This window comes from Acomys russatus, chromosome 32 (genome assembly GCF_903995435.1).
Source record: "Acomys russatus chromosome 32, mAcoRus1.1, whole genome shotgun sequence".
In the NCBI taxonomy this organism is placed as follows: domain Eukaryota; kingdom Metazoa; phylum Chordata; class Mammalia; order Rodentia; family Muridae; genus Acomys; species Acomys russatus.
Genome location: NC_067168.1, coordinates 43909090 through 43936506, shown reverse-complemented (window position 1 = coordinate 43936506; position 27417 = coordinate 43909090). Strand labels below are relative to the sequence as shown.

Here is a 27417-nt window from a genome sequence, read left to right as displayed (position 1 = left end):
AGAGACAGTTCTAATCCACACTGTAAAAATGTGATCAGTTCTGGGGCTTGGTGGCAGAGGCCACACCTTTAATCTTTACAGAGGCAGGCAGATCTCTGTGAGCTTGAGCTTGAGGTCAGCCTGGTTTACATACCGAGTTCCAGGACAGCCAGACTACGTAGAGAGATGGTCTCAAAAACAAACAAACAAACAAACAAACAAACAAACAAAAAAAACCAACAACATCAACAAAAACCCCAAAACAAAAAAACACCAAAAAGACAAACAAAAACCAAAACAAACAAACAAACAAACAAGCAACAACAATGACCACTTTTTAAAGATGGTTCAAACAAGTATATTATAGAAACAGTAAGGAAATCATAAGACAAAGTAAACAGAGTGATAAACAACAGCACGAAGGAAACAGTTTAAAAACTAAACAACAAAAGCAGAGATGTTGGAAGTGAATCACGCGACCGAAGAAAAGCCACAATTTGGAGGACTGCTGACAGACTAGAACAAGTAGAAGAATAAATGTCAGGAGGGTGCAAGAGGCAGCTCAGAGGTAAGTGGCACTGGCTGCTCTTCCCAAAGACCTGGGTTCAGCTCTCAGCACCCACATGGCAGTTCACAGCTGTCTGTAACTCCAGGCCCAGGGAGAACCTAGTGCCATCCTCTGACCTCTGTAGGAACTGCATGCACATGGCAAACATACACACAGGCAAAACAGTTCTGCACATAAAATTATAATAAATCTTTTTTTTTTTTAATTTAAATCTGAAAGACCAGAATAACTAGGGCAAGGAAATACTACATTCAGGTAACAATGAAGAACAGAAATCGGCACTGGAGAGATGGCTCAGCAGTTAAGAGCACTGGCTACTCTTCCAGAGGTCCTGAGTTCAATTCCCAGCAACCACACGGTGGCTCACAACCATCTATAATGTGATCTGATGCCCTCTTCTGGCCTGCAGGTGTACATGCAGGCAGAGCATAATAATAATAATAATAATAATAATAATAATAATAATAATAATAATAATAATAATAATAATAACAACAACAACAACACGTAATACATAATACATAATAATGATAAATACATAATAATAAATAAATAAATCTAAGACAGAAAATAAAAGAAATCAAAGGTGACCGCAACTTTAAAGAATTCTGACACATATCAAGAAATCAAATTTAAGAATAAATAGGGTAGAAGGACAAAAGCTAAAGTAAGAAACTGTTCAGTGAGATTAGAATAGACATTTCCCAAACTGAGGGAGAGACCCAGACATACAAGCAGAAGAAGCACTTAGAAGTCCAAATAGCCAGGTCCGGTGGTGCACACCTGTAATCCCAGCACTCGGGAGACAGAGGCAGGCGGATGGATGTGAGTTCGAGGCCAGCCTGGTCCACAATGCTAGTCCAGGATAGCAAGGGCTACACAGATAAACCCTGTCTGGGGGTGGGGGTGGGGTGGGGTGGGGAAGAAGAAGAAGAAGAAGAAGAAGAAGAAGAAGAAGAAGAAGAAGAAGAAGAAGAAGAAGAAGAAGAAGGAGAAGAAGAAGGAGAAGAAGAAGAAGAAGAAGTCCAAATAAGCACAATCACACTGTAAACTGAGCCAGCTTGACTGGGGTGTGGTGGTGCACATCTAGTTGGGATTGGCTGACAGTTCAGAGGTTTAGTCCTTTATTGTCATGGTGGGAAGCGTGCAGGCAGACATGGTGCTGGAGAGAGAGCTCAGAGTTGTACATCTGGATCAGCAGGAAGCATGAACATAGAGTGAAACAGGGCCTGCCTTGAACATCTAAAAACCTCAAAGCCCAGCCCCAGTGACACACTTCCTCCAACAAGGCCACGCCTACTCCAACAAGACCCAACTCCTATAGAGCCACTCTCTAGTAGTTTTTCTTCAAGCAACTACATTCCACTCCCTGGCTCCCATAGGCTTGTAGCCATATCATAGTCCAACTTCAAAAGTCCTCAACAGTCTACCGCAGTATCAGCACTGTTCAAAAGCCCGAAGGTCAAAGCCTCTTCTGAGACTCATGCAATCTCCTAACTGTAACCTCCTGTGAAATCAAACCCGGACAAGCAGATCACGTATTTTCAACATTCAGTGGCGCAGGATATAGATATTACCATTCCAAATGGGAGGAAAGGGAAAGTTAAAATGCCAAAACTCACCGGGCAAAGGAACAGTATCAAAGCTTCGAGAAGATAAAAACAAATACTTAGAACCAAGCCTGTCCACCTACTTCTGCCTCCCGAGTGCTAGGATTAAAGGAATGTATATCCTACCACTCTGGGCTTGAGTTCACTTTTTTTTCCCCCATGTGTCTTGCCTGCATGTACTGTGCGCTTGCCTAGTGCCTGGGGGAGGCCAAGAGAGGGTGTTGGATCCCCTGGTACTGGAGATGTAGATGGCTGTGAGTTGCCATGGGGGTGCGGGGTGTTAGGAATTGAACCTGTCCTGGCTGCATTTCTGTAGCTGCGGTAAAATACCGTGGCATAAAGCAGCTCGGGGGGAGAAAGAGTTTATTGTAGCTTACAACTCCAGGTTACAGTGCGTAGTTTGTGGGGAAGTCTCAGTGGTGGGAGCTTGGGCAGCGGTCACATCGCATCCAGGCAAGAGCAGAGAGAAGTAAATGTATGGGCGCTCCCTTGCTTGCTTGTGCTCAGCTGCTTCTCCACTAGCATACAGTTTAGGGGGGGAGGGGTGGCTGCCAAGGAATGATGCTGCCCACAGTGGGCTGGGTAGTCTCTTACCAATAAAACTTAATTAAGACAGCCCCTCCCCGCAACAGACTTGTCTACAGGCCAATCTAATGTTCCTCATTGAGATTACCTTCCCAGGTGAGTCTCGGTCATATCAAATTGACAGTGAAAGCCAACTCCCATAGCCACGTTCTCTTTATCGCTCATTTGGGGCCCATGTTCAGTGTTAGAAAGAGCTCCTCGAGAGCAGTTGGGATTGTTAAAGCTCTGAGCTACCGGGCCCATCGTCTCATTTCCTCCCGCCACCCTCTGTGTAGTCATGAGATGCAAATACATGCAATTGTAGGAAAGCTTCCAGGGGGCATTTATTAAGCACAGCTACCCAGAAGACTCAGAGCCTGAGAAAAGATTGCTTTCAAAAGAAAACATTGGGATGATAACGTTTCCAATTATCATGCAGTTGCTGTCAATCACTCCCCGCATTGTGCTCCTAAGTCGTAAATACACTCTATTATGAAAACGCTTCTTAAAGCAATTCTGAAACACAAGCTCCTCCAGTAGCGCATGAATGCATTAAAAGGTGTGTGTGTGTGTGTGTGTGTGTGTGTGTGTTATATGTGTGTGGTGTGTGTGGTGTGTAAGGGGGGAGGTGGGCTTTCAAGCACCAGGATGAGATTCTTCTTTTTCACTTTCTTCTATTTAATGTCCATAATAGTAGTTCTGAGGCAGAGGGACCCAGAAGGCCTCTGAGTGTGAATGATCTTACATTCATAAAAAGTTCATGTTGGCTGGGGAGCTGGAGCAATTGCTCAGAGGTTAAGAATGCTTACTGCTCTTGGAGCAGACCCCAGTTCTGTTCCCACCATCCACGTCAGCTGGCTCACAGGCACCTGCAACACCAGCTCCCAGGGATCTGACGCCATCTTCTACCTTTTGTGGACAACAGGCATACACACGGTTCGCATATGTATGTGAAGACAAACACTTATACGCACAAAAGAAAAATATATATTTTTTCAAAATAGAGGTACCTGGATGTCTACAGCCATTGTTGCTCTATTCACAGAATTCAAGCCATGAGATCAGCTTAGGCTTCTATCAACAGATTAGCCGACAGAGAAAATATGATGTGTTTACGTGTGTGGAGTTATTCAGGCATAAAGAAGGAAGCTTGTCATTTACAGGGGAATGGTTGGGACAAGGGGTCACTGTATGAAGGAAAATAAACCAGACACAGAAAGACAAGGGTTTCATATTTCTTCTCACATGCAGAAGCTAGGATTAAAAACAAAGCAAAATGACCTGATGACAGTACAGGGGCTCTTTAGGAAAGAAGTTTGTGGGTGAGGGGGGAGAGCGGATAAAAGTGTAGTTGGGAGGGTAGCATGACCAAAGCACTATAATATATATATGTATGTGTGGAAACATCACAGTGAAGTCCATTAGTATGTACAATTAATGTGCATTAATAACTACGGTAGTAAACAGAACTAGTAATTAAAGCCGGGCATAGTGATAAACACCTTTAATCCCAGCACTCAGGAAGCAGAGGCAGTTGGATCACTGACTTCGAGTCCAGCCTGGTCTACACAGACAGCCAGGGTTACACAGAGAAACCTTGTCTCTAAAAACAAACAAACAAACAAACAACAAACAAGCCCACAAAACTAGCAATTAACAATACCACCATATAAAGCACTTATGCTCTTATTTTTAGTCTCCCCAATACTACTTGGGGCTGTAGGTGCTATTCCAATCTCGGCATCACAGTTGAGGAAACAAACGCGAGCGGCGGATAGTGAGGCCAGGGCATCTGTTCTTAGAGTCTTAACTCCTGGCCTCCCTCCCTGCACTAAGAAGCTTGTAAGCTGCTGCGAGGCTGGGATGAACAAGGACACCTACACCCACCTGTGCAGCATACCTTAGACACAGACCGTAAGGGGCAAGTGGCAAGAAGTACTGTTCTGCTGGGCGAGCATTACTCGCGGTGGCCACCAGATGGCGCAGGGCACCCGCGGCTGGAAGCAGAGCGGCGCAGGCTTGGGAAAGTCAGCCACACCCCGAGGCTGTTTGGAAGGGGTAGGGGTGAGAGTGCTGCCTAAAATAAGCAGCGACTCTGGCATCCGAGGCAGGGCACCATGTGGCGCGGGGCACTCTAGGGGCCAAACTCCTCTTATACATAGAGAATGACCAGGACAGAAGGGGTACGTGTGACTCCCGGGAGGCGGCTCACCTCTGTAATCCAGCACACGGGAAATGAGGTGGGAGAATTACCTTGAGTTTGAGGTTAATCGGTGTTCTAGTATGAGATCCTGGAGAGGGACGGAGGGAGGAAGGGAGAGAGGGGGGGGGGGAGGGAGGGAGGGAGGGAGAGAGAGAGAGAGAGAGAGAGAGAGAGAGAGAGAGAGAGAGAGAGAGAGAGAGAGAGAGAGAGAGAGAGAGAGGGGAGTAACAGGAGTTCAAAGCCATCCTCAGCTATCCAGTTAAAGGGCAACCTGGGCTGCTTGAGGTCTTGTCTCAAAAACAAACAAACAAAAACACAAGACCCCGAAATAAAGTAAGATAAAATAAATAATAAAGACGCGAAACGAAACAAAAAGGAAGGAAAGGGAGAAAGCAAAGGGAAGAGAAGGTGACTGCCACTTCACACTTGCGGACTCTAATCGCCCAAGCTTGGGCTCTCGGGGAATGAAGCCCACCCTGGCTTCACTCAGGCGGGCCGCGGTGCAAGCCCCGGAGCGCGCCGGCCAGGCCTCGGCGCGGCCGGGAAGGGATCCCGTTACTGGCGCGCACCGTTCCAGGCTAGTGAGACCTGCGAAGCTGGTGTCTGAAAAATCCAAACTTGAGGCCTAGGGGTGTGGCTGGGGGCTGGGGGTATGGAGAGTTCCTCTGGGTGCAGTAGCACAGGTTGCTTTTTTTACTTTCTTCTTCTTATTTTTTTTTTTTTTTAACTGCGATTTTTTAAAAGTCTCCTGGTTGTTTAGAAATCTCCATCCGGTGAAAGCGGGATTTTTGAAATCCGGGAGCAGCGGAGTAGAGGACAGTTGGAGGCGCGTCAGGGAAGCAAATAGGAGCGACCTCCAAAGGCATAAAAAGCCAGGACTTTATCGTCCTTACCCGCTACTGAATGTGGGCAGAGAACCGGGATGTTGCCCTTCGCCAGCATTTCGATGACACCTGCAGGGATCTCTCCTCCTCCTCCTCCTCCTCCTCCTCCTCCTCCTCCTCCTCCTCCTCCTCCTCCTCCTCCTCCTCCTCCTCCTCCTCCTCCATCCCTACCCCGTACCTGCTACCCCTATTTGAGAAAGTCCAGGAGCCTGCCTTCTTTATTCTGGCATTAAAGCTTAGTTAGAAAGGAGGAAATCTGGAGCCTTTTTAGGTTTGGGGCACAAATTACTGCAGTGACCCGGCTCCAACCGCAGCCCCAACACCGGTCAAGATGAAGATCAACTAGCGAGCAGCTTTCCCCTTAGACCCCAAATTCTTTTTGGGTTCTTCTCGCCTTTCCCAGTTTTCCTTCCAGGCATTAGAGGCTCCCTACCATGCTCAGGACACCCACCCTCCAACCCAGCAATTCTTGGCTTTTGCACCGCAACATAGAAAACCTGCATCCACCGAGAAGGGACGAGGGAGGAAGGTTTTCCTCCAAAGGAAAAATAAAATAAAATAAATAAACAATACGGGGATTGTTGACTTGCTTTTTATACCTTTCCTTTTAATCTTGAAAAAAAAAAAAAAAAAAACAGAGTGTTTGGCGATGAAGACATGTTTCCAACCACGAATAATTTTGGGGTTTGTGCCGATTTTTATTCTTCCGTTGCAGTTTATCTGTTGAAGTAAGCGTTTTTGTTTGTGGCAAGAGCTGAGGACAAGCGAACTTGGGTGAGCCAAGAAGACCCCCCAACGCCAGGCGCCGCCCAGCCACCGCCTCGGCTTTGCGCGGGACAACGGCCCGCGCCCGCGCAAAAGCGCGTTGGGCCCGAGTGGGAAAGATAAACAAGTCGGCCGGGCTCCCAACCCTTGATCTTTATTTAAATGGGGGCTTGTTTATCGATGTCATCCTAGGAGGATTAATTAGATACATGTCTTCACAATTTGGTGTCTGACACTCCATCTTAGGAATGCCTTATCACAAGGTGTTAATTGGGGCCACTCAGCCATTTACGTTTCTATTAAACACTGTGAGGGACTTTTCACAAGTACCGGATTCTTTTTACTGTACGGTGCAAAAATATACAAGACTTGAAATAGACTAGGGCCAGAGTCCTCTTTATCCCGGCGAGCGATTAGCAGTCTCCCCCTTTTTTCTTCTAGAAGACAGAAACTGCAGAGCATCGCTTGATACTCCGAATCCCCAACCTTTGGACATTGGTGCAGTATGTTGGTGCTGACTAGATTGGGCCAACTATGCATTTCTCTCCCAAAGTTCCCAAATTTGCTCACACAAATACATATTAAAAAGCCAATCTCTAGAGAACACAAACACACACGCACACACACACACACACACTCCTGCCACTGCGGTAAAAGTCGGGGCGGCTTTACCACAGAATTTTGAGCAGGCACTCGTGGAAATGCGGAGATAGTAGGCCCCCAAATCGATGGCAGTGCGGGGAGGGGTCTGGCCCAGAAGTTTGGAGGATACGAGTGTGTCCAAGATTCAGGTATATCTTCTGGCCGCCTTAATTGGGCACACAAGGGTGGGAGGGCCCGGCTGATTGCTTTCCACCGCCCCCCCCCCAGGCTAATCCTCTTAGCAGCTGCATTTCCGCGCTCCGCAGTTAGAGTGACCCTCCCAGGCAGACCTTTACCCCAGGGTGGGAAGGGGGTTCCAAGGGTTTGCAAGAGGTCTGCAGATAGCCCGGCGGGACGTCTGACAGGGGGCAGGGAGGGCCCTCTCCCCCTAACTGCTTAGTCTTCCGCACACCTAGGGTTCAGGGAGGGCCTGGGGTGCCCTTCGCCGTCCCGGGTTACTAACTAAAGCGGAGCTAAGAGCCAGAGGCTCCGCTGTCCAGATGCTGTTTGCAGGGCTACAGAGCATGAGAAATGGAATATTATTTTGTGACTGCTGCGCCCAGTGCTAGCCTGTGCCCAAGCCCTGAAAGCCTAGCTGAGGGTAAGGCAAGTGAGGACAGCAGCTCTACCAGCCGCGGAAAACCGCAGAAGCGCGCAATAGGGTGCGCGAACATCGCGCCCCTGCGGTGTTTAAGAGACCCGGAACTCGTAGGCGCTCAAATGGCCTCGGGGGTTCCCAGGGAGCCTACGTGGGTCTAGGAACTGGTAGCCTAAAGTAAACCTAGGAAAAGAACTGAATGACTAAGGGCCAGGGGCAGAGGGTGGGAAGCTAGGATTAGGCATGCAGAGCGCAATCTTGCATCCCTCAAGGCAAACACTCCCCACCCCCCACCCCCAGGCAACACCCATTGTCCACACTTCCTAGTGGGGCAAGGAAGTAGATCCCATTCATCTTTGGAGTGTGGGGAAATAAAGAAAAGGCACCCCTGGCCGCCGTTCACCACCACAGTATAGTAAAAAGATTCTAGAGCTGTCTATGGAGGGGCAAGCCATGAGCGCGCCGCGCGCGCGCGCGCGCGCGCGTGTGTGTGTGTGTGTGTGTGTGTGTGTGTGTGTGAGAGAGAGAGAGAGAGAGAGAGAGAGAGAGAGAGAGAGAGAGAGAGAGAGAGAGAGAGAGAACACAGAACACTCTGGAAAAGGGCAGAAAAAATTAGATAAGTAAACCTCACAGTACAGAAGACAGAGCTATACCCGTTCCCTTATTGAGCCACATTTATTAAAAATGACTTACAACTGTACATAAAAATTCAGAATCTCTAAAAAGCCTATAGGAACTGTGGTGTCAGACTGCAATTTTTTTTTCACATTTACTGGAGGAGGAAGTAGGGATGATCAAGGAAAGAGGATTACGCAGGGTGCTTTGGTTTTTTTTTTTTTTTTTTTTTTTGTTTTTTTGTTTTTTTTCTTTTTTCCTTAAGCGAGAGGCTGAAGTGAGGATGGGGCAGCTGAGTTTGGAACTAAGTGGGCAGAGTACCCTGGCAATGTGAAGCCCTCCTCTTACTGCTGCTCTTGTGTTTCTGCAAACTCTTTACAAAGCCAAAGCACCAATTCTGCATCATTTTATCTGGTATGGAGGCAGCCGAATTTGTACAATATATTCCAAATTATTCTACGGTGTCTAAACACACAGCTGTACACTTCTCCCTTTCTTTCTCGTCCCTCTTGGTTTCTACAGGTCATCTCAGCAACGCAGGGCCATCCCTATAACAAACGATTTATTCCAAAATTGTGCAAGGAATTAATTACAAGCAGCTAAGATTAGCTAGCCACTTTCACATTAGGTTCTCCCCGCCCCCACCCACCCTTGGACTCTCAGGCCCAGGCTCTTTAGCTGCTAGCAGAAGATTTCTGTGAAGAGCCAGGCCACTCTGTAACTCAAGGCCCAACCCTTCTCTTCCTGAAGCAAAAATACCTTAGCCCTCTGGGCTGCTGCTGTTTGCTTAAAGATTTACAAATAGAAATGAGAGCCAAAGGTTTTTTGTCTTCTTCTTCTTCTTCTTCTTCTTCTTCTTCTTCTTCTTCTTCTTCTTCTTCTTCTTCTTCTTCCTAAACTCATTTGATAGCTTGATAGCACCGGGCATTCGGTCTTCACAGTCTGCTTTTTTCCGAATGATTCTTGTTTCCCATAAATAAATCCAGCACCTTGAACAACCTCTGAATTTTAAAACACTCCGAGTCCTCCATCAATTTTATTTTACAAAGAAAAAACAAAAAACAAAAAACCTGCTAGGTCTTCAGTTAGTTACCTGCAGCAATGGCAAAGCTTTGGCACCTCTCAGAGAACTGCACAGAACAGGACACATCGAAGGTGGAAGGCGAAAGTCTTTTTGGTAGCCTAGGCAAAAAAAAAAAAAAAAAAAAAAAAAAAAAAAAAAGCCAACAAAACACCACCAGGCCCATCTGGAAAATGTTAGATGGTTAAAATAACTCCTTAGGGAGTTGTGTAAAAAGCATAATACGCCCCCATGCCTTTTGAGGTGTCTTTACTGTACTCCTCAGCGTTAATGTCCTCACACTTGATGGGGGGAGAATTCCCATTACTGGAGCTGGGAGACAGACGCTTTCTCTTACAAGCACTGCTGTACACTCCGGAATCACTGGAGTCTAGAGACTTGATGGAAGGGGGAGTTTCTATCCAGGGGGAGCTAATTTCTTCTTTGACTTTTTCCTTGGCAAGCTGATCTTCTGGGAACACAGGTGGGCTCATCCTGGATGTCCATGGTAGTCCAGCTGCCATCTTCCTCTGATAAGGGCCTCCTCGGCCTCCCCACCCTGCCATAGCAGGGAAGGTTGGGTCAGGGTAGTAACCCAGGGCATGGGACGTCTGGAGGGGCAAGGATTTAATACCATAAGGGAGCAAGGTACTGGAAGTGTATTCGGACTCATAGGAACCGATGTCTAGCTTGTTGCTCACAGGTTGCTGGACAGGTGTGACAAGCCACCGCTGGGGAGGGTTGGTCACCTCTTCGCTCTGTTGGGGTGAAAGGAGGCCGTTGGTCTGTGGCACGGTTCTCTCACCATTATAATATCGGGCTGGAGGTAAAGTGTTGACAAAGGGCTCCGGGAAGAAGTTTTGAACGCCGTACCGACCTCCGGGGACAATCTGATGGGATCTAGGAGAATCCGTGGGAGATGGAGTTAACCTGTCATTTTCTGAAGCGGTGTACATGCTACAATATAAAGAGAGACACTTAAAAAAAAAAAAAAAAACAACCAACAAGCAACAACAACAACAACAACAACAAAACAACAATACAACAAAAAACAAAAACCGACCCTCATGTTATCCCCAAACAAACTGCCTCCCAGAAAGTAGAGCTTCGTTTTGCCGATTCTCTGAGCCGAGCAGGCTGTTGGGTTGCACAAGGGAATGGAGTGGGTTTCCCTGAAGAGGTTTCAGCCTAGGGGTCAGGATCTGTGGGTATAGACCGTTTGGTAGAAGGCTAGCCTTGTCAGCATGCGACTAGGCCTGAGATCCCTCTCTGACATTAACCAGGGATGGTGGTAGAGCCCTGTAATCCCAGCACTGGGCACGTTGCAGCAGGAGGTTGGAAGTTAAAGGTCATCGGAGCTACACAGCCAGGTTGAGTTGGCCCCAGCCTGAGTCACATGAGACCCTTTCTCAAAAGAAATCATTATCAGAAATCTACATGGAGCAACCTTCCCTCACCAGTGTGATGAGGATGCTGGGGAGCTATATCTCAAGATACATATCCTTTCAGGTTCTCCCTCTTATAACACAAAAGGAGGGGAGAAAATCTGCTAGTGATGCTTTTTAAAAGTTGGATCAGGAGGGTCCAGGCCTGCTTTTGTACAAGACTGAGCTGGGTTGAAAGCATACACATCAAGTGGCTGACAACCACCTGTAACTCCATCTCTAAGGAATCTGACTCTGGCCTGCTGGTACCCATGTGCATGAGCACATACCTACACAGAGACACAGATACACATAATTAAAATTAAAAATAAAGCCCTATTTTTTTTGTTGTTGTTTTTGTTTTTTGAGACACGGTTTCTCCTCTAGTCCTGGACCCAATTTGTAGACCTGGCTGGCCTCGAACTCACAGAGATCCGCCTGCCTCTGTCTGCCAAGTGCTGGGATTAAAGGCATGTGCCACCACGCCTGGAAAGAATAAAACATTCAAAAATAAATAAATAAAAGTTGGGCCTGGAAGTGGTGGCACATGTCTTTAATCCTACCTCTTGGAGGCAGAGGTGGGAGGATTTCTGAGTTCGAGACCAGCTTGGTCCGCAGAAAATGTTCCAGAACAGCAAAGGCTACACAGAGAAACACTGACTGGAAAAACCAAAAACAAGTAAGTGAAGGAAGAAAGGAATATTGGATTAAATAAAAAAATAATGGGCATAAAAACTGGCTGAGCATGGTGGCACACACCTGTAATCCCAGCAGTAGGGAGGCAGAGGCAGGTGGATTGATATGAGTTCAAGGCCAGACTGGTTTACAAAGAGAGCTCCAGGACAGCCTTACACAGAGAAACTCTGTCTCGAAAAACTAAAAGAAAAAAAAAAAAAAGGATATAAATTATGCAGATTCTAAACAATTCAAATCTCTACATAAAGTGTAGAAAAGAATAAGAATTTCATGTTTAAACCTTGAACATTCTTTAGAATAATAACAAAACCTGCGTTAAACATTTAAAGCAAGATTGCTCAAGGCCAATATTTGCAAAAACAGGGCTGGGGGATATAACTCAATGGTAGAGTGCTTGCCTTGCATGTACAAGGCCTTGGGTTCAATCCCTAAGTACGTGTGTGTGTGTGTGTGTGTGTGTGTGTGTGTGTGTGTGTGTGTGTGCAAAAAATTAACATGAAAATAGGTAAGAAAAAAATCTCAAATAGCAAATGTCATCTAAACATGTCCTCAGGGAAATGATGGTTCATTTCCTGTTCAAAGGTGACCCAGCAAATGGGCTTGAAGACGGAGCTCAGTCAACAGGATGACTGTCTAGCACACAGAAAGCCTGGGTGTGGCAGTCCAGGCCTGTGAGCTCTGTGCTAGGGAGATGGAGGCAAAAAGATCAAAAGTTCAAGGTCAGGCTGGAGAGATGGCTCAGAGGTTAAGAGCACTGGCTCCTCTTCCAAAGGTCCTGAGTTCAATTCCCAGCAAACCACATGGTGGCTCACAACCATCTATAATGAGATCTGGTGTCTTCTTCTGGTGTGCAAGTGTACAAGCAGGTAGAAGACTGTATACATAATAAATAAATCTTTAAAAATAAAAGAAAGAAAGAAAGAAAAAAGTTCAAGGTCATCTCAACTCCAGAGCAAGCTGCAGGCCACCTGGGATACAAGACTTGATGTGGACGAGAATATGGAGGACAGTGGTACTTACGAATCGTAGTTGTCCCGGAAGCCTTTGGCAAAGGGGTTATGATCAATCTTTAGCTGAGTAATCTGGATAGGGGAGAAGAACACTGACTGAGTACTTTCTCTTGCCAGACCGAGCTGGCGAGCTCCCGCCACGCGTGGGGCACTCACGTCGGTGTTTTGGTAGGCAGTCACTGCGATGAACTGTGTCTCTGAGAAGGTGAAGGTCTGGGTCTTGGAAGGCTCATTCAAGTCCTCCACGCCGTCCTCTGTCACCTCCACAATGTGCAGTCGAGGTTGGTACTTGTGCAAAGACTGCAGCACTATCATCTGGAAACGGGACAGGAGAGAGAGAGAGAGAGGAGAGAGAGAGAGGAGAGAGAGAGAGAGAGAGAGAGAGAGAGAGAGAGAGAGAGAGAGAGAGAGAGAGACTTTCAAATGTCTGAAAAAGCAGACCCTAACAAAGGGTGTTTTTTTGAGATGGGGCTCCTGCTTGCTCACCACCAGCCACAGCTGTTTTGATATCATTTTTAAGATTCTCGGTGTGAACACGCTTGAAACTTAAAGTTAGTGCGAGTGCGGTAGCGCACAGCTGCAAGCACTGCATGCCCGATGAGGCAGAGGAGGAGGAGGAGGAGGACCCAGCGGATGCAGCCACTTGACATATACAAGACCCACCACTCCCCAAGATAAACAAAACAGCAACAGCAACAACAAATCTGAGTGTATGTGTACTTGATAAACACTCTTTCCTTTTGGCTCCCCGAAGTCATCCTCCCCCCGCCCCCCATTTTGATTTTTCTATGTCTAATAGTAAGAAGCTATAAACAGCAAAGGTTAGGATAAATAACATTTAAAAGTGAGCAAAGTCATCACAAGCGCAAATATTAATTAAGCACAGTGACAAAAGTGTGGGCTCTCCAGGAGGCAACCCCACCCCCCCGCCAGAAGACACCCACTCTTCTGGTCTCTTTACCTGTGTGTTGCTGTTTGCGCCTTTGTTATTGGTGAGCTTCAACTTCCCAAAGGAAATCTCCTGCCTCATCCAGTGGGAACCAGTGTTAGGAGATTCTGGGTGAACGTACATTTTGTTGCCTAAGAGGAAAAGGAAACAGAAGCATTTACCCAGACAGCACTGTGTAGTGAAGGGTTAGGGACCATGATGTCCCTTAGCTACACTTGGATTTGCAACACCCGTCTCTTCCTGGGGGGTGGGGGGAGGTGTGCTGGCAGAAATCAGTGGATCACAGCTGGACTCCAGTCACCCCCTCCAGCGCTTCCAAACCTTCCTTAATCAAGGCATTCCTATCACCAGCCTCTCCAAACTGAAAAACAGAGAGGACAGGAGATGGCTCTTGACTGTTAATCTGAAAGCCCTCTAAAACTGGAAGGGGTGTGCTTCATCGAATACTTTACTTTTATAGCTTAAATTAAAGGTGGCCTGTGTTTTCTCAAGAGCATACTAAAATGCCAGAAACCTTTGCCAGGAACTTTTCGCCAAACCCGGAACCTCATTTGACTATTCATTTCTCAAACAGCCTGGTAAGGCCAAGGTGAAGTTTTGACATAAAATGGAAAACAAGAAAAACAACGGAGCAAATCCCCCCTCCCAAACAGAAGGCAATTCATGTTACTATCTGAAGACCCCGGGTAGGGGTGAGGTGCTTTTTTAAAAAATGCGGCCGGTCCAGCAGTGGAGTTCTTGCCCGCCCAGGCCTCCTGTCTACCTACCCTGCATGTTATTGTCTGCCTTGCCGCATGTCACCCACTTGCCCCCCTGGAAGCGCCAGTGGTTAGGGTCGGCCAGAACCACTTCCACGAACACGTTGTAGTGGGCAGTGGGATTGAGTCCGTTTATGTTGAAGCTCAAGAAAGGAAACATGCGCCTGTGCAAAAAACAGAACCAAAGATGATTTAAGTAAGACTTTCAGGATACGCCCTTGTCCCCTGGACGCGCTAGAGAACTCTACAATAAACAACAATAAAACCAACCAACCAACCAACCAACCAACAAACAAACAACAACAACAACAAAAAGGGGGGGGGGCAATATGACCTGATACCACGAAAGTGGTGTTAAGTGAACAATTTTTGCAACAGTCTCCAAATTAGTATTTCCCCTAATTCACGTGCTTCTGAGACCTCCATCCACTCAAACTCTCTGGTCTTTCAGATGCTTACTAGTTTTTCCCCCTGGAATGTCGACAATTATTTTTAAAGGCACAGGTAACACAAAACATTAAGCAGGCAGTAGCCTGCCTGTCCGCGCGCGCGTACACACATACACAGACACACAGATACACACAGTGTTCTTTTGAGTTCCTGTCTCCCAGTACCCACTCCTCACTTCCTCCCTAAGTAGCTGTTGGCAGTTCGAAGGTGTGCCAGAGCTATTTTGTTCCTTCCTCGCAAGCACACACCCCACCTCGCCAATCATCTGGCCCTAGAAACTGTCTACCCACCCACCAGCTCAAACTCGACTTCTTTCTGCTCTTCCCAAAGAAGTGCTTCACCAAGACCACCGAGCTTGAAACAACCGCGTTTCAAACACTTGCGCTCAGGCCGCAGCCCCCTCCAAGCCTCTTCCCCATCCTAGCCCGCCAAACTACAAACTGCAAACCCAGGAGCCAGCGGGTCACGTAGATCCGCCCTAAAGGGTCCATTCCCAAATTTTCATCTCTGCATCTTTCCCCTCGTCAATCCCGGTGAGGGTGACTAGAAGGGAGAGTAACTTGGGCTCCGGGCCCAAGCCACAGGTGTGCGTTAGGATGAAAAGGGCCACAACTTTGGAGACAAGATGTTCCCTTTTATAGAGCGCGTTTAAACACCTCAAGCAGAGCTCACAGTGAGCTGACACTACTCCCTCAACCCGGCGCCCGGGGACCCCTCCACGCTCTGCTTACCTGCCCTGTTTGGTGATGATCATCTCAGTTTGGTGACGGTGGAATTTAAGCCATAGGGGTCGATTGCACAGGTAAACGTGGGCGCGGAAGCCGGAGCCCGGCACTCCCAGCCCCCCAAGTCCTCCACAAGATCCGGCAGCTGCGGTTCCAGCATAAGGCCCGTACAGCGGAGAGCCCTGGCCGTAGGGATAGGAGCCATGACCGCCGGCCCCGCCGCCGCCGCCACCGCCACCAGCGCTGCTCCCGGAGCCCGCGGTGGGGCCGAACTGCGCCCTCGCGGGCGGGCACACGGTGGCGGGGAATCCACCGGGGGGCAGCATGGAGCCGTAGGGGTAGCGCGCGCCATTGGACGCGGGGTACACGGATCCGTGGGCCGCTCCGGCCGCCGCCGGGTACTGGAAGAGCGAGCAGGGCGCGGCGAGCTCGGAGCCCTGAGGTCCCGGCGACGGGAGGTAGTAGCGCTCGGAGCTCAGGGTGTCCATGGAGTAGCGCGCGGTGGCCGCGGCAGTGGCCGCGGAGGGCAGCTCCTCCTCCGCGCACGGGGAGCCTTTGCGGCCGTCAGGGGGCCCGGGCTTGCCCACCGCAGAGGCGCTGCCGAAGGTGTCCCCGGCGTCCGCGTCACTGAGCATGGCCGCGGGGGCCCCCGCGCCGGCGCCTGCGGGTTCTGCGCTCCCCGCTTGGCACGGGAGACTGCCCGGAAACTTCTTGGACGCTTTGTCTAAGTCCAGCCTCTGGGGCGAGGGGGAAGCACTGGGGAGGAGGCTGACGCTCCCGCCACCTCCCCCTCCTCCCTCCTGTTCCTCCCCCTCCTCCTCCTCCTCGAACACTCTCCAGCGAGTAGAAGTGCGCGCCCGGCAGGTTCACGGAGCTCACCAAGAGCTGCTCTCCTAACTGCATGCTTTTGCGAATCGCAGACGGCAGCCGGCTGCCTCCTCGTCTCCCGCGGCCTGGTTATAAAGGCCGGCTGGGGGAGCCAGCGCCCTCTTCCGAGGGGAAGGTAACGTCCCCTTCCTCCCTCGCCCGGGCTACCCACCTGCGGACTTGCGAGGCGGCTTCAGTGCGCGCCCGGAATGCAATGTCCTTTCCGCAAGGCAACAAACCCGGGATTATAGGAGGGAGATGGAAACCGAGCAAGCAGCGTCTTACTTTTCTTCCTTCCTTTCTTGCCTATCCTCTCAGGACCCCTACACTCACAACAGGGAAGAGGAAGACTTAGCTCTGAGTTCCCATTGAGCAGCCAGCCGATCCGCTGGCTCAGGCCTGCTAAACCCTAGGCCTACTTGACCGCTTGGAAACTTGCGAGCGGTGGCTGGCTGCTTATATACGTGCTGCCAGGGAGGGGCTTCGCAATCCCATGGCTAGGGGACTTTGCTATTGGCTGATAGAGGTGACATTAATTCAATTAAGCATTTATTAATTGGATCGAGTTGCCTGCAAGTTTCTTTTTCTCTTACCCTGTTTGGCTGTTATTGTTAGTGGTGCTTTTTTGCGTTTCTTCGGAGGACCTGTATCTCACTGTAAGAATCAATCCCCGGTGTCCGGAGTTTATGACAAACCGGTCTACCCTACGTATAGGAGTAATTCCTGCGCTCGAGGCTCCTTTGGCAGGGGCAGGTCCTAGAGACCTGTGCAGACGTCTTTGCAAGCTCCCTGCTCGCAGGAAGGCTCAGGTCTCAGAGGGTGCAAATCTGGGGGAGGGTTGGAGAGCGACCCAAAGTGTCTGCGCATACCTTCCTTCTGACTTCCTGGCCTTCAACACACAGGAACCGCATTTTGTTCTGTCCTATCTTTTTACGTAAAGGGTTGGTGAAGGGAAATCTCGCATTCAGCTTTTGGGATTCCAGGCATGGCGAAAGGATTCCGCTCTGGTTCAGAAGCCCGAGCGCAGTGGGCTTCTGAAGACTCAACCAGAGCCAGACCGAGCAAGCCAAGGGCTTATTCTCACATCGGCGCTAGCAAACCGGCTTTCCAGAGGCTGTCACTTTCACTGCTTACAATTTAAAAAAAAAAAAAAAAAAAAAGCACTCCGCTCGGTTTCCCTGAACCCTGGATATTCCCTACTTCCTCCAAGCCCCGCTTTCGCCAACATCTCTGGTGGGGACTGACACTAAGACACAAAGGTTCCCCCAGCAGCTGTGCAGTTAAGATTCCCGGCGCCTCTCCTCTGCGGCACAATACAGAAGGCAGAATAATTAGTGAAATAATCAGTTTGATATTGAATTAAGCTCCTTTACCCCAGCTGCCTGTCCCCCCCCCCCACTCCCGCTCAGCCCCGCGTTTCTGCAAACAGTCAAGGACGAGGCCGTCATATTTTATTGTTTTATTATTACAGAAGGGGGCACGTTTCGTTGAAGATGAGAAGCCAGAAGGTCCTCTAATAAGCAATTACGGATGCCTGCAGTAATCGCTCCAGGAGCGCATTTTCCGGTCGAGATGTGGGGGACTCTGCTTCCCCAACAGAACGCGATCACACGGGAAACTTTTTGCCCAGAACAGATGAGGTGGCCGCGGGATCTGCTTTGCACACAGACGCCAGCAATGGAACCGCAAGAAGCTCTCCAACTTGGGTCCAAACCCCGCGCAGCACGAACATCCGAACTCCCGGATTAGGTAGTGGAGCGGTCCTTCACGCACTCGGATGCTGTGTGGGGTTTTAATGAGATGGCGTTGTGAATCTTGGGCACTCCCAAAGGGTTTCGGGGCCAAGGCACAGGCTAGTGGTTTAGAGCGACAGCCTTGTCAATTTTGGTTCAGAAAGCCCGGGAGCTGACACCCTGCGCGCTCAGCCCTGAGATCCCAGAATTTGGTCTCAGTTCGGCTCTGACATGGCAGCCAGCCTGCTCGGGTCAGCTTACTGTTTTTATTTTGTTTTGATGGAGAGAAGTCTTAGGGGTTATTTTTTTATTCCCTTCAAAGAGTTCGAGATCTTCAACGTGGAGATTCCACAAGGGGGATGCGAGCTCCAGGAAAGGGCCTCACGGCGCTGGCCACTCAGCCAGCCCCGATTTATCGAGTGCTGATTCTAAGTCCCGGTTAGCCTTGACCAGAGCTGCAGGATGTCTGAGGGGAAAGTAGGTGTGAGACTGAACCTCACGTTATCTGCAGATGGGGTGACTGAAGGTATATGTCAGTTTTTCACTGTAACGCAGCCAGAAGCGGGGGTCCCTTCAAAATGCTTTGAAGAGACTAGGAAAACGCTGGCGTGGCACAGTGCCACCACAGGCAACGGGCACCGTTCAGACCCACTCTGGCGCAAGTAACTCAGACCAGCTGTCCCCCTAACCACATCAGAACCGGGTTCATTTTGTCCTACCCCTAGAGCGAGCTCATGGAGGCGCGTGGGTTCATTCTGAGTGCCACCAAATTATTAACTCGGTACAATTTAATCTGTGTAACTAGGATTTGAATGGAACCCTGGACACCCACCTATTTCATCTGACTTCTGACACCTTTTACAGATGGAGAAGTAAAGAGAAGTCCAACAAGAACCAAGGGGAGAACGTTAGGAAACTCTTTTGGGGCCTAGAATTTTTGGGACATGGGAGACCTACTAATATTAATATTGCTATTGTTAATATATATTTTTGTAACTCACAATTATGTGATGATTTCCCTTTTTAAAATGGTGAAAAGCACCATTTCAACTAAAGGTTTTTTTCTGGCTTCAGAGACAAAAATTAATTAGCTTATATTTTATTATTATTACTTATGAACTACATTAGTCTAAGCTGCTGGAGCACTGTGGAGAACAAATCTATGATTTCCTACTTAGAATGGGCTTTTTCTTTCTTTCTTTCTTCTTCTTCTTTTTTTTTTGGCTCTGAAATACAGAGAAAGAGAGGTAAAAAAAAAAAAAATCAGTGCTTTCTTGTGTCTCAGCCACACTTTAAAATCCAAGTCCTCTTTTCCAGAAATAAGAAAACAAAGCAAAACCCATGGCACTGCCACATGCCAGGCAGCACCTTCCTTAGACACGGTGGGCAAATTCCAGAACCTTCCGTTCTGTTTGCTGTTTGATTTCAGCTACACCCCAAGCTTCATGAAATCCAAATGAGACATTTATTGAAAGGTGCCTGGTTTTCTGTGGCTTAACCAACACTGATATTGTGAACAAAAACATCAACACTAGGAGAGACCCCTGGCAATACCAGACCCCAGTGGTGGCTGGGTTAACTCAAATGCCTCCCTTTGTAGCCTGCGATGGAGCAAGCAGGAACCTCTGGAGGCTGAAGAAGCCAAGGCCGAACTTGGGGGTGAGCATATTAAAGATCTCGTACTTACTTGTCTCAAACAATACCAACTTTGTACCACCACATCCAGATGATGACACCAACTTGGCCTACGGCCTCTTTTTTCCTCTGTATAGGTAACCAATAACAATGCTTGAATTTGTTAAAAGTAAAACTAAGAAGCCTTGGGGACCACAGGAGTGTCATGCATCACACACACACACACACACACACACACACACACACACACACACGAATAAATTACAAGGAGAATTACAGAAGAGTGCAATGATACGTGGCTTGGAGCCCATCCACTCCCCCCACCCCCACACACAACCAAGGGGGCCCATATAAATGCCCCAATAAATTCTATTATTTTCACCCTCACTAAAAATGTGTTATCAAAACACCATTTGTGTTATTCAAACACTTTGTAAACTCTGAACAGACTTGCTGCAAGCCCTCCCTTTAACCCTAGGAAAACATTCCAACATTAACGGGTCACCAGCACTTTGCCTGGACTCTGGGAAAATGTCAATGGTTTTTTTGTGGCAAGTTGGTCCTTTTACTATGTATCTATGGCCCTCTCTTTGTTGATGTTACGTTTTATTTTGCTGTCTCAGGTTCACTGTTTGGCCCTTTGTTCTCTGATGGCCAGATCTCCTAGTTCTGCTGTGTTTCCCAGAGGGAGAGGGAGCTTTCTCCACTTTAGGCTTGCTTGCTTGCTTTTCTTCTTTCCTATCCTTCCTCTCTCTACTCCCATTTTTTTTTTCCTTCTAGAGAATGTCCCACAAAATAAACATTTTGACAAGGACAAGTAATCCTTGAGAGATTTCATGAATACAGTTTCACTTTTGTAAGAATGCATGTAAGTTTTTCCTATTGAGGCATTGAAATAAATGGATCATTTTGCTTAAAAACAAGACATTATTATATAGGCTGGGGCAGATCATTCATATACATATATACATATATATGCATACATATTCAAATATACCCACACATACACGTACATACATCATACATACATACTCAATTAAAAGGAGGCCAGAGGTCATAAATTTGAGAGGGAGATACCTGGGAGGAGTTGGAGGGAGGAAAGGGATAGAAGAAAGTGAAACAATCATATTTAATTTCAAAAAATAAAAAATAAATAAAACACCAGGCCCACAACAGTATGCAGCAAAGGATTATGGTAAATTCACTTATCTTTTCCAAACAAAAGAAAATAACCAAGTTAAATTGTTGTCTTCACTAGTGCAATTGTAGGTCATTGTTAAGATATGAAGAAGAGAGAGCATCCTCGAATGAAAGTTAACACATATGTTAAAAGTTGCTTATTACAAACAATGCCTTTTCTTATATGCCAAGTCAGGAATTTCTGGCAGGAAGCCTATAATCTTCATTTACATTTCTTATGAAAGTTTTTTTTTTTTAACTGCAAGTGAATTTCAAGATTTAGTTGCTGCTTTATTATCACATCCTTTTTCTTCATCCTATTTTGGGAGTACATTTATTCACACAGATAAGAAAAGCCACACAAGCAAAACCCAAAATGCTCTCAGCAAATATATTATCCAAATATTTGGTTAACTATTGCAACTCTAAAGTATGGGAATTGCATGACGCTCCATATGTCCTCACTTCTCTTCCTCGGACCACTTGGCACTTGCTTGGCACTCATCTGCCAAGGGGAACAAGGGGTCACTCCATCTGAGCTGGAATAGCGCCCTAGCACAGCTCCCGACCCAGCACTCTGCCCTAAAGTGAAGTCATAGCAAAGCTTTTTTACCTGCAGGAACAAAAATCCAGGCCCTTCTAAGTTAATAGGCACAACATTTTTTACCCTGTTTATACTTAAAAAGATTTAAAACTATTTTTTAGACCTTTTCTATCCTCAAAAACTATATACATGCTCCTTCATGGCTGCCTTCTTCCTCTTCTTCTTCCTCCTCCCTCTCTTCCTCCTCTTCTCCTCCTCTTCTTCTTCTTCTTCCTCCTCTTCTTCTCCTACTCCCATTCCCCCTCTTCCTTCTTCTTCTCTTTCCTCCTCCTCCCACTCCTTCTTTTCTTCTTCTTCTTCTTCTTCTTTTTTTTTTTTTTGCATGTATTTCAATGCTAACATTTCCTATTGGGAAAATGGAGGGGAGCAGATATTCCTGGACTTATTATAGCATTGGTTGTTAAGAGGACTATATTGTTTCCAGGTAGAAATAGCATACCAGCCAGGCGTGGTGCCACACACTTTTAATCCCAGCAGAGGCAGGCGGATCGCTGTGAGTTCCAAGCCAGCCTGGTCTACAAAGCAAGTCTAGAACAGCCAAGGCTACACAGAGAAACCCTGTCTTGAAAAACAAACAAACAAACAAACAAGCATCCCAAGTGTAACTAGACTGTGCATCACTAGTAGAGTAGGTAGAGCTTTGGAAGTGCTCCCTCAGCAGCCTCTCCTCTGGCACAGGCACTCTGCACATGGGCTGCCCTGCTCGCATCCATTGGGTACCCACTCCCATCCATTGGGTACCCACTCCCATCCATTGGGTACCCACTCCCATCCATTGGGTACCCACTCCCATCCATTGGGTACCCACTCCCATCCATTGGGTACCCACTCCCATCCATTGGGTACCCACTCCCATCTATTGGGTACCCACTCCCATCCATTGGGTAACCACTCCCATCCATTGAGTAACTACTCCCATCCATTGAACCAAGGCTTCGAAATGACATGGGCAGAAAGAATCTTTATCCAGGCCCTAGTGAGAAATGGAGAGAAGGGAAGTCTGTGTTGGAGGCAGAGACTTGGCAGAAATAACAGCCCCTCAGATAACCAAGAAAAAGAGAAAAAGACAGGAGGTGGAAGAAAAGAGTTTACAGGCTAGGGAAAAAATGAAAACAAAACAACAACAAAACCAAAAAAAAAAAAAAAAAAAAAAAAAAAAAAAAAAAAAAAAAAAAAAACACCCACCAACAGACACAAAGATTGTTCTTGGAAAATTTTCCCTTTCTAGACTCTTATTGTAGTTCTTCCTTGTCTGAGGAAACTCCTTAAATAAACCTCATATGTCTTACTGGGTGGTGGTAGCCCACACCTGTAATTCCAGCACTCTGGAGGCAGAGGCAGGCAGATTTCTATGAGTTCCAACCTGGAGTTCCAGGACAGCCAGGGCTACACAGAGAAACACTGTCTGGAAACAACAACAACAAACAACAAAACCAAAAATCAAAAAACAAAACCAACCAACCAGGCAGGGCGTGGTTAATCCCAGCACAGAGGCAGGTGGATCCTTGTGAGTTCGAGGCCACACTGGTCTACAGAGAGAGTCTAGGAAAAACCAAGAAACAAACAAACAAACAAATAAACCAACCAAATGAACAAAACCCCACACCCCTCAATTCTCCTGTAGCAATAAAGTGCTAACAGAATAAAGTGAGTACAACAGCACAGAGACGGAAGGAAGGCTCAGGATCATCTCCTGTTTTCATTAGACAAATGCTCTGCTGCTCTCTTTTTTCCCCCCTTTCTTCCTAAGACATGAGGTTAACTGAAGATGAACAAACCCCAGCCTGTTTCTTCCCAGGGACCCCGCGTCTGGGGTGGGGGAGTGGGGAGGGGGAAGGGAGGGGGCGGGGTCGAAGGCAACAGGAAGCAGGAGTAACTGTGAAGCCTAGAAGGGCGTCCCCAGCTGTTCTAGTCTCTTTCCATTTCTGGGGTGGATGGCAGGAATTCAGAGGCCTCTCTAGGGAGCTAGGCTGGAAAGATGCACTTCAAAGTGAGGCATGGGTCTGGGGCCCTAACCCTGGCAAGCCTTCCGTCTTCTCAAAAAAGGCCATTAGCATTCTGTTTCTCCCACCACCCCAACCCCCAGCCGGGAATTTTGCTCTTGGTGGGGGGAATGGGACCTCAAGCTTTGGGTTTCTTCTTCATCTATTGGTTACAGGCCAGACCCCTTGAAGAAACTGAAAAATGGGAGGCCTAGGGCAGATGCTGGCTCCAGAATGAACCCAGAATTGGCAGTGTGAAAACACCCCCGTCCCCGTCCCCCGCCCCGCACACCCCCTCCCCATCCCTGTCCCCGCCCGCGTCCGTCCCCCCCCCCCCGCGCGCCCCCTCCTCCCATCCCTGCTAGATCACTTCCCTCTGAGTTTCTGTGATCATGCCTCCCCTGGCCTATAGGCCTGGATGGCTAGACTTCTTGGTGGGGCCTGGACAGGTGCATGGGACCACATCCTCCCCAGGGAAGGAGTACTCAGGACCCCACAGAGCATCTTGAAGCCACCCTGCACCCAGCTGGAGACTGCAGGTCCCCAGCCTCACTATAGTGTTTTTGGCATAAGGTCCCCGAAGGAAGCCCTGTGCAAGGTGCACAGCTGAAAGGGGCAGCAGAGAAAAGTGGGCCTGGGAGGTTCCCAGGATAAATCAATGTGGGCCCTTGGGTTTGGGGGCCCTGGGGGAAGAAGGGTTCAGAGGAAGGCTGCGTGGCTTTAGGAGAAAGCAAAAGGACAACATTCGGTGCCCGTTCTTTATTTTGTAGTGCCCATGACCCCGGTTTTTTTTATAATGTGCTGGGGTGGAATTCAGGGCCTCCTGCAACCTGGGCAAACATGCTAAGTGAGCTCCATTCCCCAGCCCCGCTGCCCATTCTTTGGGAAATACCACAACCCATAGCTATGTATATACGAACGTATGTATATCCCATGCTGGCCTGCAGCTCCAGAGATCTTGCCTCAGCCTCCTTGAATACTTGGATTACGAATGTGTCCCACAATGCTAGGCCCACAACTCCAGTTTAAAGTCTCCAAGCTAGAAATACCTGTAATGTGTGGAGTGGGGTCGGGGGGAGGGGGAGCAACCATCCTACCAGCTGGAACTAGGCCAAGGCTTGGCATAATCTTATCCCACGAAGCTCTCTTTAAACTATTAGATCCGTTCATCATTTCCTGAACAAGAAATCCTATTTCAGGGGTCAAGAAGCTGAGTGAGAGTAGATGACATGAAGTGACAAACTGAAGGGTGTATATACCCTGTGTGTAGCAAGGCCAGGCGAACCGGAACCGGAAGCAGGGAAGGGGCTTTGTTTGCCCCTCAAATTCCGAAACCCTTAACAGAAAACAACAACAACAAAACTCACAAGAAAGAAGGGAAGAAAGAAAGAAAAGAAAAGAGAAAGAGAAAGAAATAGGAGGCCTGGAGATCTTTCGTGGGCATTTGCAAAGAGAGGCATTGGCTAGTTCACTCTGTGACTTTCCCTCCCTCCAAATTTCCTTTTCTCTTCCCTCTCCCAGCTTGGGGTCCCCACCGCCAACGTCAAGGCCTGCTCCTAGGCTAGGGTTGGTTGGGTATCTTGGGATGACGTTTCCCCGTTTCCTGGTCCGAGGCTTACAGCGGGGACGCTGTCCTTAGTCCTGTTCCCGGGGCAACGCACTAGGTAGAAATCCTCCTTGCTTTCTGCCGACGATGTGCACAAACCATTAAGCCAGCTCCTTTCAGCACTAGGAGGGCGCTCGGTTGGCCAACTAGCTCTGGTCCGCTTCGCAAGTGCGGCGTGGGGCGGGTGGGTGAGTTTCAGCCTTGGGCTGGAGCCTAGGCTTCCAGCGCTTACTTAACTTCACCTGGCAGGATGAGGGCCGGAGCCCCCCTCCTCCCCAGGGCTTAGATCTTGGAACGCACTCCGGTAAGAGAGCACCCCTTTCCGCCACCACCCCAAACACTCACCTAGTACAGATTATCTTGATTACAAAAGTATGAGAAACAGGACCTCGCCTATCGCAGTTAGCTTTTTTTCCCCTCTCTGCCTCCAGGGCAGATAGTAATTAGGCGTCTTCGAGACCACAACGGTTGGAGAATCTAAGAAAAATTAAGTAAGTTATAATGTAGCAACACGTTACAAAATATAAACTTAACATATACTTGACGATATTTGGCAGAGGCTTCTTTCTTTCTTTCTTTCTTTCTTCCCTTTTCTTTCTTCCTTTCTCCCCCCTCCGCCTCCCGCCTGGTTACAGCGTCTCCCAGTTTCCAGAACCCAACACAAACAGGATTCATTTCTAATCCTGTGTCCTTTCTGGGGCTACTATATATAGGACATAGGTGCGCTCGAACCGTCCCCCACTCATCTGCTCGCCTTTGTATCCGCACCTTGCGTCAGTTTCGACTTAAAATACATCTTGAAGTTATAGCCCAAGGAACCAAGGAAAGTCAGCGCGTTTGCACAATTAGCAGCGCTTTAAGAGTTTAGTACTGGAAAGGGAAGGAACATGATCAAAAATATATTGTATGTAAACATTTTTAATTAAAAAAATCGTGTTGCTTCGATGCTTTGAGAGTTCCGGGTGTAGCTGCGCACCCACGCTGAGGTCCTGTCTGCAGTGCTGTGCCAAGCGCTGGGAGATGCCAGTTTTGGCTACTGAAGGCGCAGCGCCCCGTCGCTCATAGCTCACAGAATCCCCACCTGCGTCTCACCGCAGGAGCTTCCTTTTCTAAGAGGAAACCCCATTGTTTGTCCTCTGGGACCCCCAGAAGCTGATAAACAAGCTCTGGGACTCGGTCTTGATTTTTCAACACTAGTGAGAGGAGGAGCTATCTGCTAGACAGCCCCCAAAGCTGCAGAGGTCACATCAAAGCTGAGAGCCTGGAAGAGACCTTCAACTGTGTTAGCATCCCACTGAGCTTGGCTGCTGGAGGTGGGGGTGGAGAAGGGGTCTCAGGAGAGACCGTCAACTTTGTAAATCCCACCCTAAACCCTTTTCAGAGGTAGAGCGCGCTACACCAATTACCTCCAATAGAGTAGCTTTCGCGCGGGCAGTTGTGCGGGTGCCAGGGTGCAAACTACATGGTGTTGAAGTCTGGCTGGCAGTGTCCTGGGAAAGCTGGTGGTAGCACAGATAAACTCAAGTCCACCAATGAGAGACTGTAAGAAAATAATCAAGCACGGCAATGCAATGACTTCCAGTTTGGGCTGCAGAATATTAAAATAATCTGTAGTTATTAAAAGTCTCGGTGCCAGAACAATTAAATTAGAATTTCTAGGGATGAGATCCAGGTGCTTGTTTGTTGTTGGTTTTGTTTTTGTTTTCATAAAGATTGTATCTTGCAGTAGAGTGGAAGATGGACTAAGTTTACTGGTTTGGGGGCTGGGTAGGCCTGTCATGAGGCCAGGAGAAAGCCTATGGAAGCATTCCTGCCCAGTCCTGTGTGCTGCTCATCTGAATTTGGCAATAGAAGGAAGAAAGAGAGATTTACTAATTTTAGTTTTGAGAGAGGGGCCTCACGTAGACCAGGCTGGCCTTGAATTCATTGTGCAGTCAAGGATGACCTTGAACTCCTGATCTTCCTCCCTCCACATCCTGAGTGTTAAGATAAATAACACTTGTGTAGATTCACCATATTGAAATGTCTTACTTCATGCTATTAGCAGTGATAATAATTCAAAGTTTGGGTTTTCAGTGGGTTTATTTACAGCCATGGAAATGGTATTATTCCCTCTGATGATGATGATGATGATGATGATGATGATGATGATGATTTTATGTGTACTATGCATGCTTGCCGGCATGTATGTCTATGTACTATCCCTGTGGGTTGCATGCCCCCAACTGGAGTCACAGAGAGTTGTCAGCTGCCATGTAGGTGCTAGGAATTGGACTGGGTACTCCGGAAGAGCTCCCAGCATGCTCTTAAC

General features: G+C 48.0%; 1 protein-coding gene across 1 annotated transcript; it reads right to left on the bottom strand.

Annotated features, from left to right (window-relative positions):
* Positions 1–9638: 9638 nt before the first annotated feature.
* On the bottom strand, positions 9639–16784 carry Eomes (eomesodermin). The gene is given in 7 exon segments (XM_051140200.1): positions 9639–10388; positions 12629–12690; positions 12775–12933; positions 13580–13698; positions 14335–14489; positions 15507–16303; positions 16305–16784. Coding segments are annotated over 7 exon segments (2073 nt in total). The 5' UTR covers positions 16404–16784; the 3' UTR covers positions 9639–9706.
* Between the last annotated feature and the right edge of the window lie 10633 nt (positions 16785–27417).